Source organism: Diaphorina citri, unplaced genomic scaffold (genome assembly GCF_000475195.1).
Source record: "Diaphorina citri unplaced genomic scaffold, Diaci psyllid genome assembly version 1.1 scaffold999, whole genome shotgun sequence".
NCBI lineage: Eukaryota > Metazoa > Arthropoda > Insecta > Hemiptera > Psyllidae > Diaphorina > Diaphorina citri.
In genome coordinates this window covers 1-14,421 of record NW_007378430.1, presented here as the reverse complement: position 1 = coordinate 14,421, position 14,421 = coordinate 1, and the positions used below count along the sequence as shown (strand labels likewise).

General features: G+C 37.6%; 1 protein-coding gene across 1 annotated transcript in view; it reads right to left on the bottom strand.

Moving 5' to 3' along the window:
- The window catches only part of LOC103513639 (frequenin-1-like), a 47,458-nt gene extending 33,063 nt beyond the window's left edge, over positions 1–14,395 (bottom strand). Inside the window, exons 1-2 of the mRNA XM_017445901.2 lie at positions 14,229–14,395; positions 11,792–11,917 (exon numbers count right to left, since the gene is read on the bottom strand). Of these exons, the coding sequence (XP_017301390.1) occupies positions 11,792–11,855 (64 nt within the window). The 5' untranslated portion in view covers positions 11,856–11,917; positions 14,229–14,395. The remainder of the gene's footprint in view (positions 1–11,791; positions 11,918–14,228) is intronic.
- Between the last annotated feature and the right edge of the window lie 26 nt (positions 14,396–14,421).

Sequence of the window (14,421 nt, the reverse complement as noted above, 5' to 3'; positions counted from 1 at the left end):
CAAAGGTCATGCTATGGCACAGTTTGGCACAGGAAATAATGAAACCTCCTCTCAAGTAAGGTGATAAGACATGCTACTGATAAGGTGACGTTATCTTGATAGCTCAAAGGTCATGCTATGGCACAGGAAATGCTTTCACTGATAAAAGTTCCCAACTTCCTCTCGACTGACAGGGAACGTTGCATTCTGGCCTGTATGCTGGAGGGAGTAGGCCCTTGCATGTCGTGAGAATATAAAGAAAAGGCTCACACGAATCAGAACTTTCTACAGTTCTCTTCAGGTTGGTATTGTGCTATCGCAGAAAAGATTTTATTTAGATTTAGACAGATGAATAAAGAGAAAAGATATTTTAGCTATGTCCACAAATAGTCGACGCCTTGACAACATCGATTCACCTCGTCAGCCGTCGACTATGTGTAGACAGTGGACACAGCCTAATAGGGGGAACTGTAGGAGGCCTTGTCACCCCAAACTTGATCTATGTATCAGGGTTGGATAGCAGATATTGCCATATTATAAATAAAAAATATCGCATACCCTTATCGAAATGACGTACAACATTCGATAGATACAAGTAAATAATTCGACGCCTTGACAACATCGATTCACCTCGTCAGCCGTCGACTATGTGTAGACAGTGGACACAGCTTAATAGGGGGAACTGTAGGAGGCCTCACCCCGAACTTGATCTATGTATCAGGGTTGGACAGCAGATATTGCCATATTATTTTAAGAAAAAATATCGCATACCTTTATCGAAATGACGTACAACATTCGATAGATACAAGTAAATAATCAATTCGGTATACAGGGTGAACACAAAAATAATAGAGGGCCATCCTTTTTAGTCTAGCGCATTGCATATCTTGATAGATAGTAGGCGTTCATACAAACTTCGCATTGAGCCAAGAAAATTAGTAAATATTTTTGTATGAACGCCTACTACCTCTTTAGATATGCAATGCGCTAGACTAAAAATTTGGACGTTTATCTCATTCATTTTATGAAAATAATTTCTAGGGGTAACTATTTAAATTTATCTCCCTCTTTACCTCGTCTTCTTCATCTCCTTTTCTTCACCTAATGAATCCTAATGGCTTTTAACACTCCCTCATATTCTTCCCCCCTCGTTGAAAGTAATTTGAAGAGCGATATTCCCTCTTTCTCCCACTCAGCATTTTATGTTCTGGTCATGTTTTTATAGCTCCCTCCCTCTCTTTTCTTCTCTTATCTAATAAAAAAATACACATAAATCTCTGTTAACGTTTTCAGCATCCGAATAAAAGAGACAAACACGTAAAAAAATATTCTTCGTTATATAAAAACGAAATAAAAATATCAACAACAAAATTTTCAAAAAATTTACACAACGAAAAGTTTTTCCGCCATCTTTTCTATAGTTCTGTAAAAAAAAAGTTTGGCTATAGGCTTTAGATATGACCTCATTATCTTTTTCTCCTCCCTCGCGATTTCATCCTTTTTATTTTTCTCACCCTTCGTCCCTTTTCTTTCTCGTTTTTTATTTTCATTTCTCATACTTTTTCTTTCATCGCTCCCATGGCGTAGTGGTCACTGCGCTCGCCTTGCACGCGGGAGGCCCGGGTTCGATTCCCGGCGGGTTCAAGAAATTTGTATCATGCAAATGATTGATTCCGTGACTGGCTGTTACGGGGCCCACTCAGGAAAATGAGTAGCTGTGACATGTAAATGCGCATAGCGACCGGTGCTAGCATGGTAGGTAAACATTGGATTTTAGGATTATTGAGATATTGGGAAAATCCTAAAATGCTGCAGTGAGCACCAAAGTTGTGACATAATAACACAAAGAAACTGCATTTACATTTACTTTTTCTTTCATCTATGTCTCCCCTCTTTCCTTTATATTTCGCTCATATTCCTTCCTCTCCTCTCGCCCTTCAATCTTCACATTATTTTAAGAGAGGGAGAGGGAGGGAGAGAGATAAGGAGAAAAAGATTTGGCAAAGAAGAGGGAGTTTGGAACAGAACAACAGAAATGGACGCACATTTATCTCTCTTGAACAGTGAACGTACATACAGAAAACATAATTGTTCAAATAATTAATAGAGAGAAAGAGAGAAGAACAAAGCTCCCAGAGAAAGAAAAAAGAAGAATGAAAGTGTGAGTGAAAGGAAAGATGGATTTGATGGAATATAGGGAGCAGAAGGGACGATGTTGAAAATGGAAGGAAACATAAAGAAGAAAAGATGGATGAGAGACCATCGTAGAGAAGAGATGAGAGAGCTAAATGAAAGAGAACTTGAAGAGGGGGGGGGATAGGAAGAGATGGACAAATAAGGAGGTAGAGGGAGAGAGAAATTAGTTTGTTCTCCTTATGTGCTTTGAGAAAGATAGAAGGTAAAAAAAGAGAGAGAAGAAAAATCTCAACAAATTAGTTCTTCTATTATTTTACACAGTGTTGAGCACAGAGCACAGAGAAGAAGGGAGGGAGAGTAGAGAAATAGAAGGAGGGAATGAGAGAGAGCGACAGAAAAGAGAAGGAGGGAGAGAGAGAGAGAGAGAGAGAGAGAGAGAAGAAAAATCTCAACAAATTAGTTCTTTTTACTTTCTATTATTTTACACAGTGTTGAGCACAGAGAAGAAGGGAGGGAGAGTAGAGAAATAGAAGGAGGGAATGAGAGAGAGCGGCAGAAAAGGGAGGAAAACGAAAGAAGAGAGAGAGAGAGAGAGAGAAGTAACGAAGATACAGGACACACAAGTTTTTAAAATGGGGTAATGATAATATTATTATAGTTTAGAGTAGACTGCTCACAGACGTACATATGCCATTATTTTATTATCACATTTTTGACCTTATTTCAAATAGAAGAACCTAATTATTATTTATTTATTTATCTCTCTTTCTATCCCTCTCTCTCTCTCTCTCTCTCTCTCTCTCTCGTCATATTGTTTGATTGAATGTCATATCACCTCACGTATGTACATACACATAAATAGCACACACGACAATCACACGCGTGTGACACGGTAAATTTTACACCACACTTCAAACTTCCAAACCTCATCGTAAAATACAACAGCTTGAAAATTTAATCAACCCGAACTGAAAAACCACATGGAATTTCATTAAAGAAAATATTGCGTCCAATCGGAACGATTAAAGGGAACTACGTAGGTACTACGTAGGTACCTTTAGTTAGATAATATAATACATTTAATACATACAGTCAGATATGAAAGAATGAATTTATCCTCACATCGCATCCCACTATTGAGAAACGCGGTAGCGTGTGGTCGGTTAAGTGGAAATTTTATGAAGCCTAGTGCGTTCAATTAAGATAAGACTTGGTGGAATTCAATTTATGCGGGTAGACATTTCAGAACTTTTTAACTTTAAAGTATCAAGTATCCCATGTATATTTTATTTCTATGTATTTAGAACTAGAGAGATCTTTATGTATTTAAAAGTTAGTGAGTATCCAATCACAGGGTTTTACAGAATGGTAGATTTTTTAAGTTGTTTGATAGAGGGAACTGTAACAAGTAAGGTCATAACGTTCCGAAATCGAAAAGGACAGGATAGCAGAAAGCCAGCCGTTCCGGGGACAAACCTTATTTGTCTAGCATAAAGTTCGCTTCTGGCGGGAATCGATCCCGCGACTTAGAGCTCACAAGGTTTGGTGTTATTGTCCTCATGCATAAAAACCTATTAGTTTCATGTGCAGTGATGTAGTACCTACACAAAACGGTATATAATCGATCCCGCGACTTAGAGCTCACAAGGTTTGGTGTTATTGTCCTCATGCATAAAAACCTATTAGTTTCATGTGCAGTGATGTAGTGCCTACACAAAACGGTAGTAAATAATTAATTCGGTATACAGGGTGAACACAAAAATAATAGAGGGCCATCCTTTTTAGTCTAGCGCATTGCATATCTTGATAGATAGTAGGCGTTCATACAAACTTCGCATTGAGCCAAGAAAATTAGTAAATATTTTTGTATGAACGCCTACTACCTCTTTAGATATGCAATGCGCTAGACTAAAAATTTGGACGTTTATCTCATTCATTTTATGAGAATAATTTCTAGGAGTAACTATTTAAATTTTTGAATTATTTAAATTTATCTCCCTCTTTACCTCGTCTTCTTCATCTCCTTTTCTTCACCTAATGAATCCTAATGGCTTTTAACACTCCCTCATATTCTTAAATATTTTTGTATGAACGCCTACTACCTCTTTAGATATGCAATGCGCTAGACTAAAAATTTGGACGTTTATCTCATTCATTTTATGAAAATAATTTCTAGGGGTAACTATTTAAATTTATCTCCCTCTTTACCTCGTCTTCTTTATCTCCTTTTCTTCACCTAATGAATCCTAATGGCTTTTAACACTCCCTCATATTCTCCCCCCCTCGTTGAAAGTAATTTGAAGAGCGATATTCCCTCTTTCTCCCACTCAGCATTTTATGTTCTGGTCATGTTTTTATAGCTCCCTCCCTCTCTTTTCTTCTCTTATCTAATAAAAAAATACACATAAATCTCTGTTAACGTTTTCAGCATCCGAATAAAAGAGACAAACACGTAAAAAAATATTCTTCGTTATATAAAAACGAAATAAAAATATCAACAACAAAATTTTCAAAAAATTTACACAACGAAAAGTTTTCCCGCCATCTTTTCTATAGTTCTGTAAAAAAAAAGTTTGGCTTTAGGCTTTAAATATGACCTCATTATCTTTTTCTCCTCCCTCGCGATTTCATCCTTTTTCTCACCCTTCGTCCCTTTTCTTTCTGTTTTTATTTTCATTTCTCATACTTTTTCTTTCATCGCTCCCATGGCGTAGCGGTCACTGCGCTCGCCTTGAACGCGGGAGACCCGGATTCGATTAAATAAAAATATCAACAACAAAATTTTCAAAAAATTTACACAACGAAAAGTTTTTCCGCCATCTTTTCTATAGTTCTGTAAAAAAAAAAGTTTGGCTTTAGGCTTTAGATATGACCTCATTATCTTTTTCTCCTCCCTCGCGATTTCATCCTTTTTAAAATAAAAATATCAACAACAAAATTTTCAAAAAATTTACACAACGAAAAGTTTTTCCGCCATCTTTTCTATAGTTCTGTAAAAAAAAAGTTTGGCTATAGGCTTTAGATATGACCTCATTATCTTTTTCTCCTCCCTCGCGATTTCATCCTTTTTCTCACCCTTCGTCCCTTTTCTTTCTCGTTTTTTATTTTCATTTCTCATACTTTTTCTTTCATCGCTCCCATGGCGTAGTGGTCACTGCGCTCGCCTTGCACGCGGGAGGCCCGGGTTCGATTCCCGGCGGGTTCAAGAAATTTGTATCATGCAAATGATTGATTCCGTGACTGGCTGTTATCTCTCTCTCTCTTTCCTCTCCCTCAATCTCTCTCTCTTTCCTCTCTCCCTCAATCTCTCTCTCTCTCTTTCCTCTCTCCCTCAATCTCTCTCTCTCTTTCCTCTCCCTCAATCTCTCTCTCTCTTTCCTCTCCCTCAATCTCTCTCTCTTTCCTCTCTCCCTCAATCTCTCTCTCTCTCTTTCCTCTCTCCCTCAATCTCTCTCTCTCTTTCCTCTCCCTCAATCTCTCTCTCTCTTTCCTCTCCCTCAATCTCTCTCTCTTTCCTCTCTCCCTCAATCTCTCTCTCTCTCTTTCCTCTCTCCCTCAATCTCTCTCTCTCTTTCCTCTCCCTCAATCTCTCTCTCTCTTTCCTCTCCCTCAATCTCTCTCTCTTTCCTCTCTCCCTCAATCTCTCTCTCTCTCTTTCCTCTCTCCCTCAATCTCTCTCTCTCTTTCCTCTCCCTCAATCTCTCTCTCTCTTTCCTCTCCCTCAATCTCTCTCTCTTTCCTCTCTCCCTCAATCTCTCTCTCTCTCTTTCCTCTCTCCCTCAATCTCTCTCTCTCTTTCCTCTCCCTCAATCTCTCTCTCTCTTTCCTCTCCCTCAATCTCTCTCTCTTTCCTCTCTCCCTCAATCTCTCTCTCTCTCTTTCCTCTCTCCCTCAATCTCTCTCTCTCTTTCCTCTCCCTCAATCTCTCTCTCTCTTTCCTCTCCCTCAATCTCTCTCTCTCTTTCCTCTCCCTCAATCTCTCTCTCTCTTTCCTCTCCCTCAATCTCTCTCTCTCTTTCCTCTCCCTCAATCTCTCTCTCTCTTTCCTCTCCCTCAATCTCTCTTTCCTCTCTCCCTCAATCTCTCTCTCTCTCTTTCCTCTCTCCCTCAATCTCTCTCTCTCTTTCCTCTCCCTCAATCTCTCTCTCTCTTTCCTCTCCCTCAATCTCTCTCTCTTTCCTCTCTCCCTCAATCTCTCTCTCTCTCTTTCCTCTCTCCCTCAATCTCTCTCTCTCTCTCTCTTTCCCTCTCGTCATATTGTTTGATTGAATTTCATATCACCTCACGTATGTACATACACATAAATAGCACACACGACAATCACACGCGTGTGACACGGTAAATTTTACACCACACTTCAAACTTCCAGACCTCATCGTAAAATACAACAGCTTGAAAATTTAATCAACCCGAACTCAAAAACCACATGGAATTTCATTAAAGAAAATATTGCGTGCAATCGGAACGATTAAAGGGAACTACGTAGGTACTACACACATACATAGGTACTTTTAGTTAGATAATATAATACATACAGGCAGATATGAAAGAATGAATTTATCCTCACATCGCATCCCACTATTGAGAAACCCGGCAGCGCTCCGCCCCGCCAAGTCAAAATTTGACCGCGCTACTAAGAGAAATACAATAAGAAGGTACGAGTAGTAGTGTTAGGGGTTTACGTTTACGTCCCGAAAGCGAAGAGAGAAGAAAGATAGAATAGGAGAAAGCCAGCCGTTCCGAGAACGAACCTTAACTTACCTGGATGAAATCCGTCCCGGGCGGGAATCCTAGAGCTTACAGGGCAATGCCCGGTTTTATTACAGGTAAGATTTTCTATTTCTAGGTCAATTAATTTTTTGCCAATTTTAGCGAGCAGTTCGTGCAAATATGCAATGTAATAAATGTTGGAGCTCAGGGTACCCGTAATATTATCCTTGCCAAGCTTTAACCCTGGGTTATGCGTTCAAGTTAAAACTGCATTTTTTTTTTTACATAATCGGTTTGCAGGTGAGTAAGAAGTGCCAACTTTGAGAATATTTTGCAATTGCATAGAGTCCTTGTGTGAAGTACGTGTAATTGCAAGACATTTCTAAGCAAAAGTTAGAGAATCAGGATTAAGTTAGGGAACATTTTGGCTCTCGACTTTCAAAATTATTTGTAAATTCCAGGACATGGAAGGAACCCAGATATTGTATCTGCGGGCGTCCAAAGGGTTTTAAGTTTCAAACCCCCAACCCCCAATCCTCCTCATATTTCCAATCAAACTTTCTTGACTTGGCGGGGCGGAGCGCTACCGCGCTCCTTAATACCGTAGGATAAGACAGAAAGTAAGTAGCTTTTATTTCTCATTTCAGTGCATAGTCTAATCTTAGCCAATATCGTTCTGCTTCAAAAGGTTAACGTGTGCCTTCTTCCCCCAGTAGCAGTTCGTGCAAATATGCAATGTAATAAATGTTGGAGCTCAGGGTACCCGTAATATTATCCTTGCCAAGCTTTAACCCTGGGTTATACGTTCTAGTTAACCCTGCATAGCTCGTATTTTTTTGTGAGAGACAAAAGTCTGAACATCATCTGTTTTCAGGTGAGCAAAAAGCGCTAACTTTGTATCTAATGGATTACCTATATGAATATTGTGCTTTCTTAGAGTCCTTGGGTAAAGTAAAAGTTACAGGTTCGGTATAAGTTGGGCAACTTTTTTCTTCTTTTTTTTTTAATACCTTCCAGGACACGGAAGGTACCCAGATATTGTTTCTGTGGGCGTTCAAGGGGCTTTTTTAAACCCCCAAACCTCCCCCATCTTTTCAATACCGTAGGAAAAGACAGAAAGTAAGTAAGTAAGTAATTAACTTGTTTCTCATTCAAGTGTATAAGAGAGACAAAAGTCTGAACATCATCTGTTTTCAGGTGAGCAAAAAGCGCTAACTTTGTATCTAATGGATTACCTATATGAATATTGTGATTTCTTAGAGTCCTTGGGTAAAGTAAAAGTTACAGGTTCGGTATAAGTTGGGCAACTTTTTTTTTAATACCTTCCAGGACACGGAAGGTACCCAGATATTGTTTCTGTGGGCGTTCAAGGGGCTTTTTTAAACTCCCAAACCTCCCCCATCTTTTCAATACCGTAGGAAAAGACAGAAAGTAAGTAAGTAATTAACTTGTTTCTCATTCAAGTGTATAATCTAATCTTGGCCAATATCGTTCTGCTTCAAAAGGTTAACGTGTCCCTTCTTCCTCCAGCATTAAGATTAGGAAAAAGCGAAATATGGAAGCTCGGGAAAGTTTTTAATGAACCCGAGGTAAAAACCCGAGCATAATTATCACAAGAAAACAGTTTGGCCAACTTACTCGCACAGTTCAGAGTTCAACATTACAATTAAAAGTTACGTCTATTCCAGAATACTAAACAGCTACATGAATCGTCTGGATCCCAACATCGAAGACAGATGCCCCCAGTGCAGAGGAAGCCCACACAACATCTTACATCTCTTCAATTGCCCCTCTAAACCAACACAAATGACACCAATAGATATGTGGCTGAAACCAATTGAAGTGGCTGAACACCTGGGCCTACCAGTAACAGATGGGGATGGAAGAACCTGATGGGACTTTGGCTACTACAACAACAACAACAATTACTTTCCCTGACAATATTTTCATGCGTAAGCAGTAAAGCAGCACTTTTTATTTTATTTTGTCCTAATGTGTTGGGCTTTACTACCTATTCCTTTATTTAGAATATTTCAAACTTGTAGCACGATATCCACTTTCCCCTATAATGAAACGCGAAATATGGAAGCTCGGGAAAGTTTTTAATGAACCCGAGGTAAAAACCCGAGCATAATTATCACAAGAAAACAGTTTGGCCAACTTATTCGCACAGTTCAGAGTTCAACATTACAATTAAAAGTTACGTCGCTTGGAGTAGAGGTATGGAGGAGCTTAGAGGGAACTCTGGTATGATAGAGAAGATAATTTTATTTCTACACGCTCCTGGGCTCTTGCTGTTAATTGCAATATTTCTTAACTTTAGATGACATATTCGTAAGTTCGTATCTGCTAGCTATGTATGACTTATTTCTTTGTATGGAGCAGGTACATGGTATACTGATTAGAGGTAAGTGGTTAATTGCAATATTTCTTAACTTTAGTTGACATATTCGTAAGTTCGTATCTGCTAGCTATGTATGACTTATTTCTTTGTATGGAGTAAAGGTAGGTACATGGTATACTGATTAAAGGTAAGTAGGTAACTATTATATTAATACATATTTTGAAAATATGAAAACTAAGAAAAACTAACTCATAACCTTAAACAGACAGAATCAAAATGGTAGGTAATTGGTAATTGCCTACCCGTAGTTTAGTTTAGAAAAACACTTAGTACTTTGTAATCTTTTTGTATCATATGAGGATAAGGAAAGTAAAATAGGTATGTATAACCTAGGTACCATCTACGTAAAAAAAATTAGATACAGAAAGTTGGGTATTTCTGGGTTTCCAAATTTAAAACGAAACCTGAGAAAAAAGCAAAGAGAGAACGAGGGAGAGAGAGAGGAATAAGAAGAGATGGAAAGAGATAAGGCGATGAGAGGAGAGGAAGGAAGAGAGGGGAAAGGAGAAAAATACGGTGAAGGCCATACTACGAATTATTTAGAAAGAGAGAGGGAGAGAAAGAAGACAGAGGGAAGAGAAGGAAGAATGAGAGAGAGCAAAGATAGAAGGAAAGAGAGAGGAAAGAGAAGGAAGATATGGAGGAGGGAGGGAGAGAGAGAGGAAAAGAAGATAGAAAGAAGAGGGAAAGATCAAGAAAGAGAGATATAAAGAGGAAGGAAAGAGAGAGAGGGAAGATATGGAGGAGGGAGGGAGGGAGAGAGAGGGAGGGAGAAAGAGAGAGAGAAAAGTAATAAGTGTATTTGTAACAGAAGCACGTTCGTCCTTACAGGATAATATGAAACATACCACGTTGATATCTTTCTTCTGTCTCTCTCTCTCTCTCTCTCTCTCTCTCTCTCTCTCTCTCTCCTTCTCTTATTTATTAGCCGCGCCATCCTTTTCCTTTCTGTTTTCCTTTTTCGGTATCTTTCTCCCTCTTCTCCTTTCTTATTATATGTAGCTTCTTACCTCTAATTTTTTTTTCTCTCCCTTTTTTTCCTCTTTCTTTCTCCCTCTCTCTCTCTCTCTCTCTCCTTCTTTCGCCCTCTGATTATTTTTATCCTTCCCTCATTCTCTAAATCTTCCCTTCTTCTTTCTCATAGGTTTTCTGTTTGCTCTCTTTCTCTCTCCTTCTTATATTAACCCCTACCCTCATTTCACAGCTTGCTCCTCTCTCTTCTGTTTTCTGTTTCTATCTGGGTGAACCATCCTTGAAAACTGTTCAGAACTTCGGATACAACAATGTCATTGTTATAACAAAAAACTAGCGCAAGCACACAAAATCTCACAAGTCTTCTCTCTCTCTCTCTCTCTCTCTCTTGTGTCCAGGATATCTCATTGTCCTGGTTCTATTGTTACAAGTCTCTCTTGTTGGACTCGATTCAACACTTTGTATACAAATGTATGCGTTAATTGCAATATTTCTTAACTTTAGTTGACATATTCGTAAGTTCGTATCTGCTAGCTATGTATGACTTATTTCTTTGTATGGAGTAGGTACATGGTATACTGATTAGAGGTAAGTAGGTAACTATCATATTAATACATATTTTGAAAATATGAAAACTAACAAAAACTAACTCATAACCTTAAACAGACAGAATCAAAATGGTAGGTAATTGGTGCCTACCCGTAGTTTAGTTTAGAAAAACACTTAGTACTTTGTAATCTTTTTGTATCATATGAGGATAGTAAAATAGGAATGTATAACCTACGTACCATCTACGTAAAAAAAACATGTTATAGATATGTATCCATCCGAGGTACAGGTCTCTACTTTTCATTCATGGAAGGAAATAGAAAGTAGAATCAAAATGGTAGGTAATTGGTAATTGCCTACCCGTAGTTTAGTTTAGAAAAACACTTAGTACTTTGTAATCTTTTTGTATCATAGGTATGAGGAAAAGGAAAGTAAAATAGGTATGTATAACCTAGGTACCATCTACGTAAAAAAAACATGTTATAGATATGTATCTATCCGAGGTACAGGTTTCTACTTTTCATTCATGGAAGGAAAAAAAGAAAAATTGCCTCTGACCGCTGACGTAAAACTAACGTTGTGGAAAGACCTTATTCAAAATTACTTTCCACTCGAAAGGATTACACATTGAGAGGGGAAGGCAGATAATAGAAACATTTTGTATTAAAACTTCTGACTTGGGACAAGTAGGCAGGTACTACCTAAAAACAAACCTACAATCTAGATAGGTACCCACACTACCCACTTGAAAATTTGAAAGAATAATAATTTTAAAATATTATTATTTGGTAGATATTTTTTATACTTGGTGATTTTTTTCCGTTTACACAATATAAATTATAATAGAGAGAGGGAGAAGGGATTAAAATAAATTATCTATTAAAATATTACAATGACTTTTATCTTGCTCTTTTTTCATGTCGCTGCTGGGTATTAAGCCCACAGTCCTCCAGTTTCGGAACCAGTCCTTAGTCAATTACATTACCTACTAGGAATGGGTAGACAAGTGAAAATTGAATATTAAATAGTGATATTACTTACAATAGGTATCACTCATGAGTTTCTCAATAGCATCTTGCTTGAGCTTGGAATTTCGCTTGCCCATGATTCCCTTGTTCGGTTCAGAAGCAGGTAGCTTTAATAGCGATCCATCACACTAGATCCAAACTGAAATGAAAAACAAAGAGATTAATAATATGTGAAGAAAATTTGTAAAATAAAAATACAAATAAATATAGTAAATTAATTAATAATATTTGAAGAGATCAGAAGAGCAAGGATTAATTAAAACACAATAGCAAAAGTAAGGATCGAATAAAAGACATTTCGCGCTTGTTGGAAATTCGTTTGCGGTTAGCGCTTTTCCGCGAATGCTTCCTAAAAGACACGAGTGGAAATTTGCGGAAAACTACTTTTGTGAAATAGACAGGAATTTGGTGTTCCTACCAACTAAAAATAAATGTAATAGGTAGGTAGATTACCTATAAGTTGCAACACATTTTATATGACGGCTAATTTTACCTACCACATATTTACAACAGCAAAATATGGACAACAAAACATGGACTATTCCTTTATTTGCCACCCAAAAGTAGGAACGATAGGTAGGTAGATTACCTATAAGTTGCAACACATTTTATATGACGGCTAATTTTACCTACCACATATTTACAACAGCAAAACATGGACTATTCCTTTATTTGCCACCCAAAAGTAGGAACGCAATAGGTGGGTAGCAGGTTAATTATGTAGGTACCTATGGAATTCTCTGTAAAATTCTTACGGGAAAACGGGGATAATTTATAGAGTCGTAGGAATTTTAGACACGCTGTACATTAGGGGAAAAAACTGTTCAGAAGAAATTCCCCCGTGTTTATTTTTCCGACGCTTTTCCGCGAATGCTTCCTAAAAGACACGAGTGGAAATTTGCGGAAAACTACTTTTGTGAAATAGACAGGAATTTGGTGTTCCTATTAACTAAAAATAAATGTAATAGGTAGGTAGGTAGGTAGATTACCTATAAGTTGCAACACATTTTATATGACGGCTAATTTTACCTACCACATATTTACAACAGCAAAACATGGACAACAAAACATGGACTATTCCTTTATTTGCCACCCAAAAGTAGGAACGCAATAGGTGGGTAGCAGGTTAATTATGTAGGTACCTATGGAATTCTCTGTAAAATTCTTACGGGAAAACGGGGATAATTTATAGAGTCGTAGGAATTTTAGACACGCTGTACATTAGGGGAAAAAACTGTTCGGAAGAAATTCCCCCGTGTTTATTTTTCCGCAAAATAAATATTTATTCTCTTTTACCGAAAATAATAATACTACTAATAATGATGATAATAATAATAGAAAGTAAGAAGAAAAAAATAAAGAATTTATTACCTCAAAATTTTCTCCAGCTTTTCTTTTTTTTACTGCAATGTTTTAAGGTATGTTTTTTCTCTCTTTAAATTTATCTTGAAAGAAGAGAAAAATAAGGAAAAATATAGGTACATTTATGTAAGTGCCTTCAGTTTTCAATTTCAATTATGTATGGCCCGTATTGACGGACTCTAAAATGGCAAAAGAGAGAACCTGGAAGGGGGAGAAAGAAAAGTATATGAAGAGGAGGAGGGGGAGCGGGAGGAAGAGGAGAATGAGGGTGAAGAAAAGGAAATGTAGGGAAACAGGATACAGGTATGAGTAGGAAAAATGTAGACGGAGAGATAGGGGGAAGAGAGAAACGAGAAAGAGGAGGAAAAGTAGAAGTCGGTATAAGAAGGAGAAATAGAAAGAAGAAAGGAAGGAGAAGCAGGAAGAGGAGGAAAAGTAGAAGGTGAGTGAGCACCAAAGTTGTGACATAATAACACAAAGAAACTGCATTTACATTTACTTTTTCTTTCATCTATGTCTCCCCTCTTTCCTTTATATTTCGCTCATATTCCTTCCTCTCCTCTCGCCCTTCAATCTTCACATTATTTTAAGAGAGGGAGAGGGAGGGAGAGAGATAAGGAGAAAAAGATTTGGCAAAGAAGAGGGAGTTTGGAACAGAACAACAGAAATGGACGCACATTTATCTCTCTTGAACAGTGAACGTACATACAGAGTAGAAGGTGTGAGAAGGAGATGGACACATTTAGAATATTGAGATGATAATAATAGTGCTTATTTATACTGCTCAAATAAAACAAACCCCGTTTTTAAAGCAGCAGGCTACTTCTATAAATGTCAAATTCTCAGTCTTTTACTTGGTGAAGGTGAAACCACTACACTATCAAAGCAGACTAATCAAATCTTAGAGGTAATAGCACTAATAGCAAAAATAATTACCTGTTCGAAAGAAAGTCTTAAGATCACCTTCCGAAAATAGCCTCTCAATTTATTGATAAAACCGGTCAATTAGTCTAACGTGAAACCACTACACTATCAAAGCAGACTAATCAAATCTTAGAGGTAATAGCACTAATAGCAAAAATAATTACCTGTTCGAAAGAAAGACTTCTTTTAAGATCACCTTCGGAAAATAGCCTCTCAATTTACTGATAAAACCGGTCAATTAGTCCAAGAGCTAGTGTTTTACTTCTGATCGAAAATGTATAAGTATATGAAACTCGTATCTACTCAGTCACTGTCACAAAATAACACAGGGGGAGGGGAAATAATAAAATAAAAATA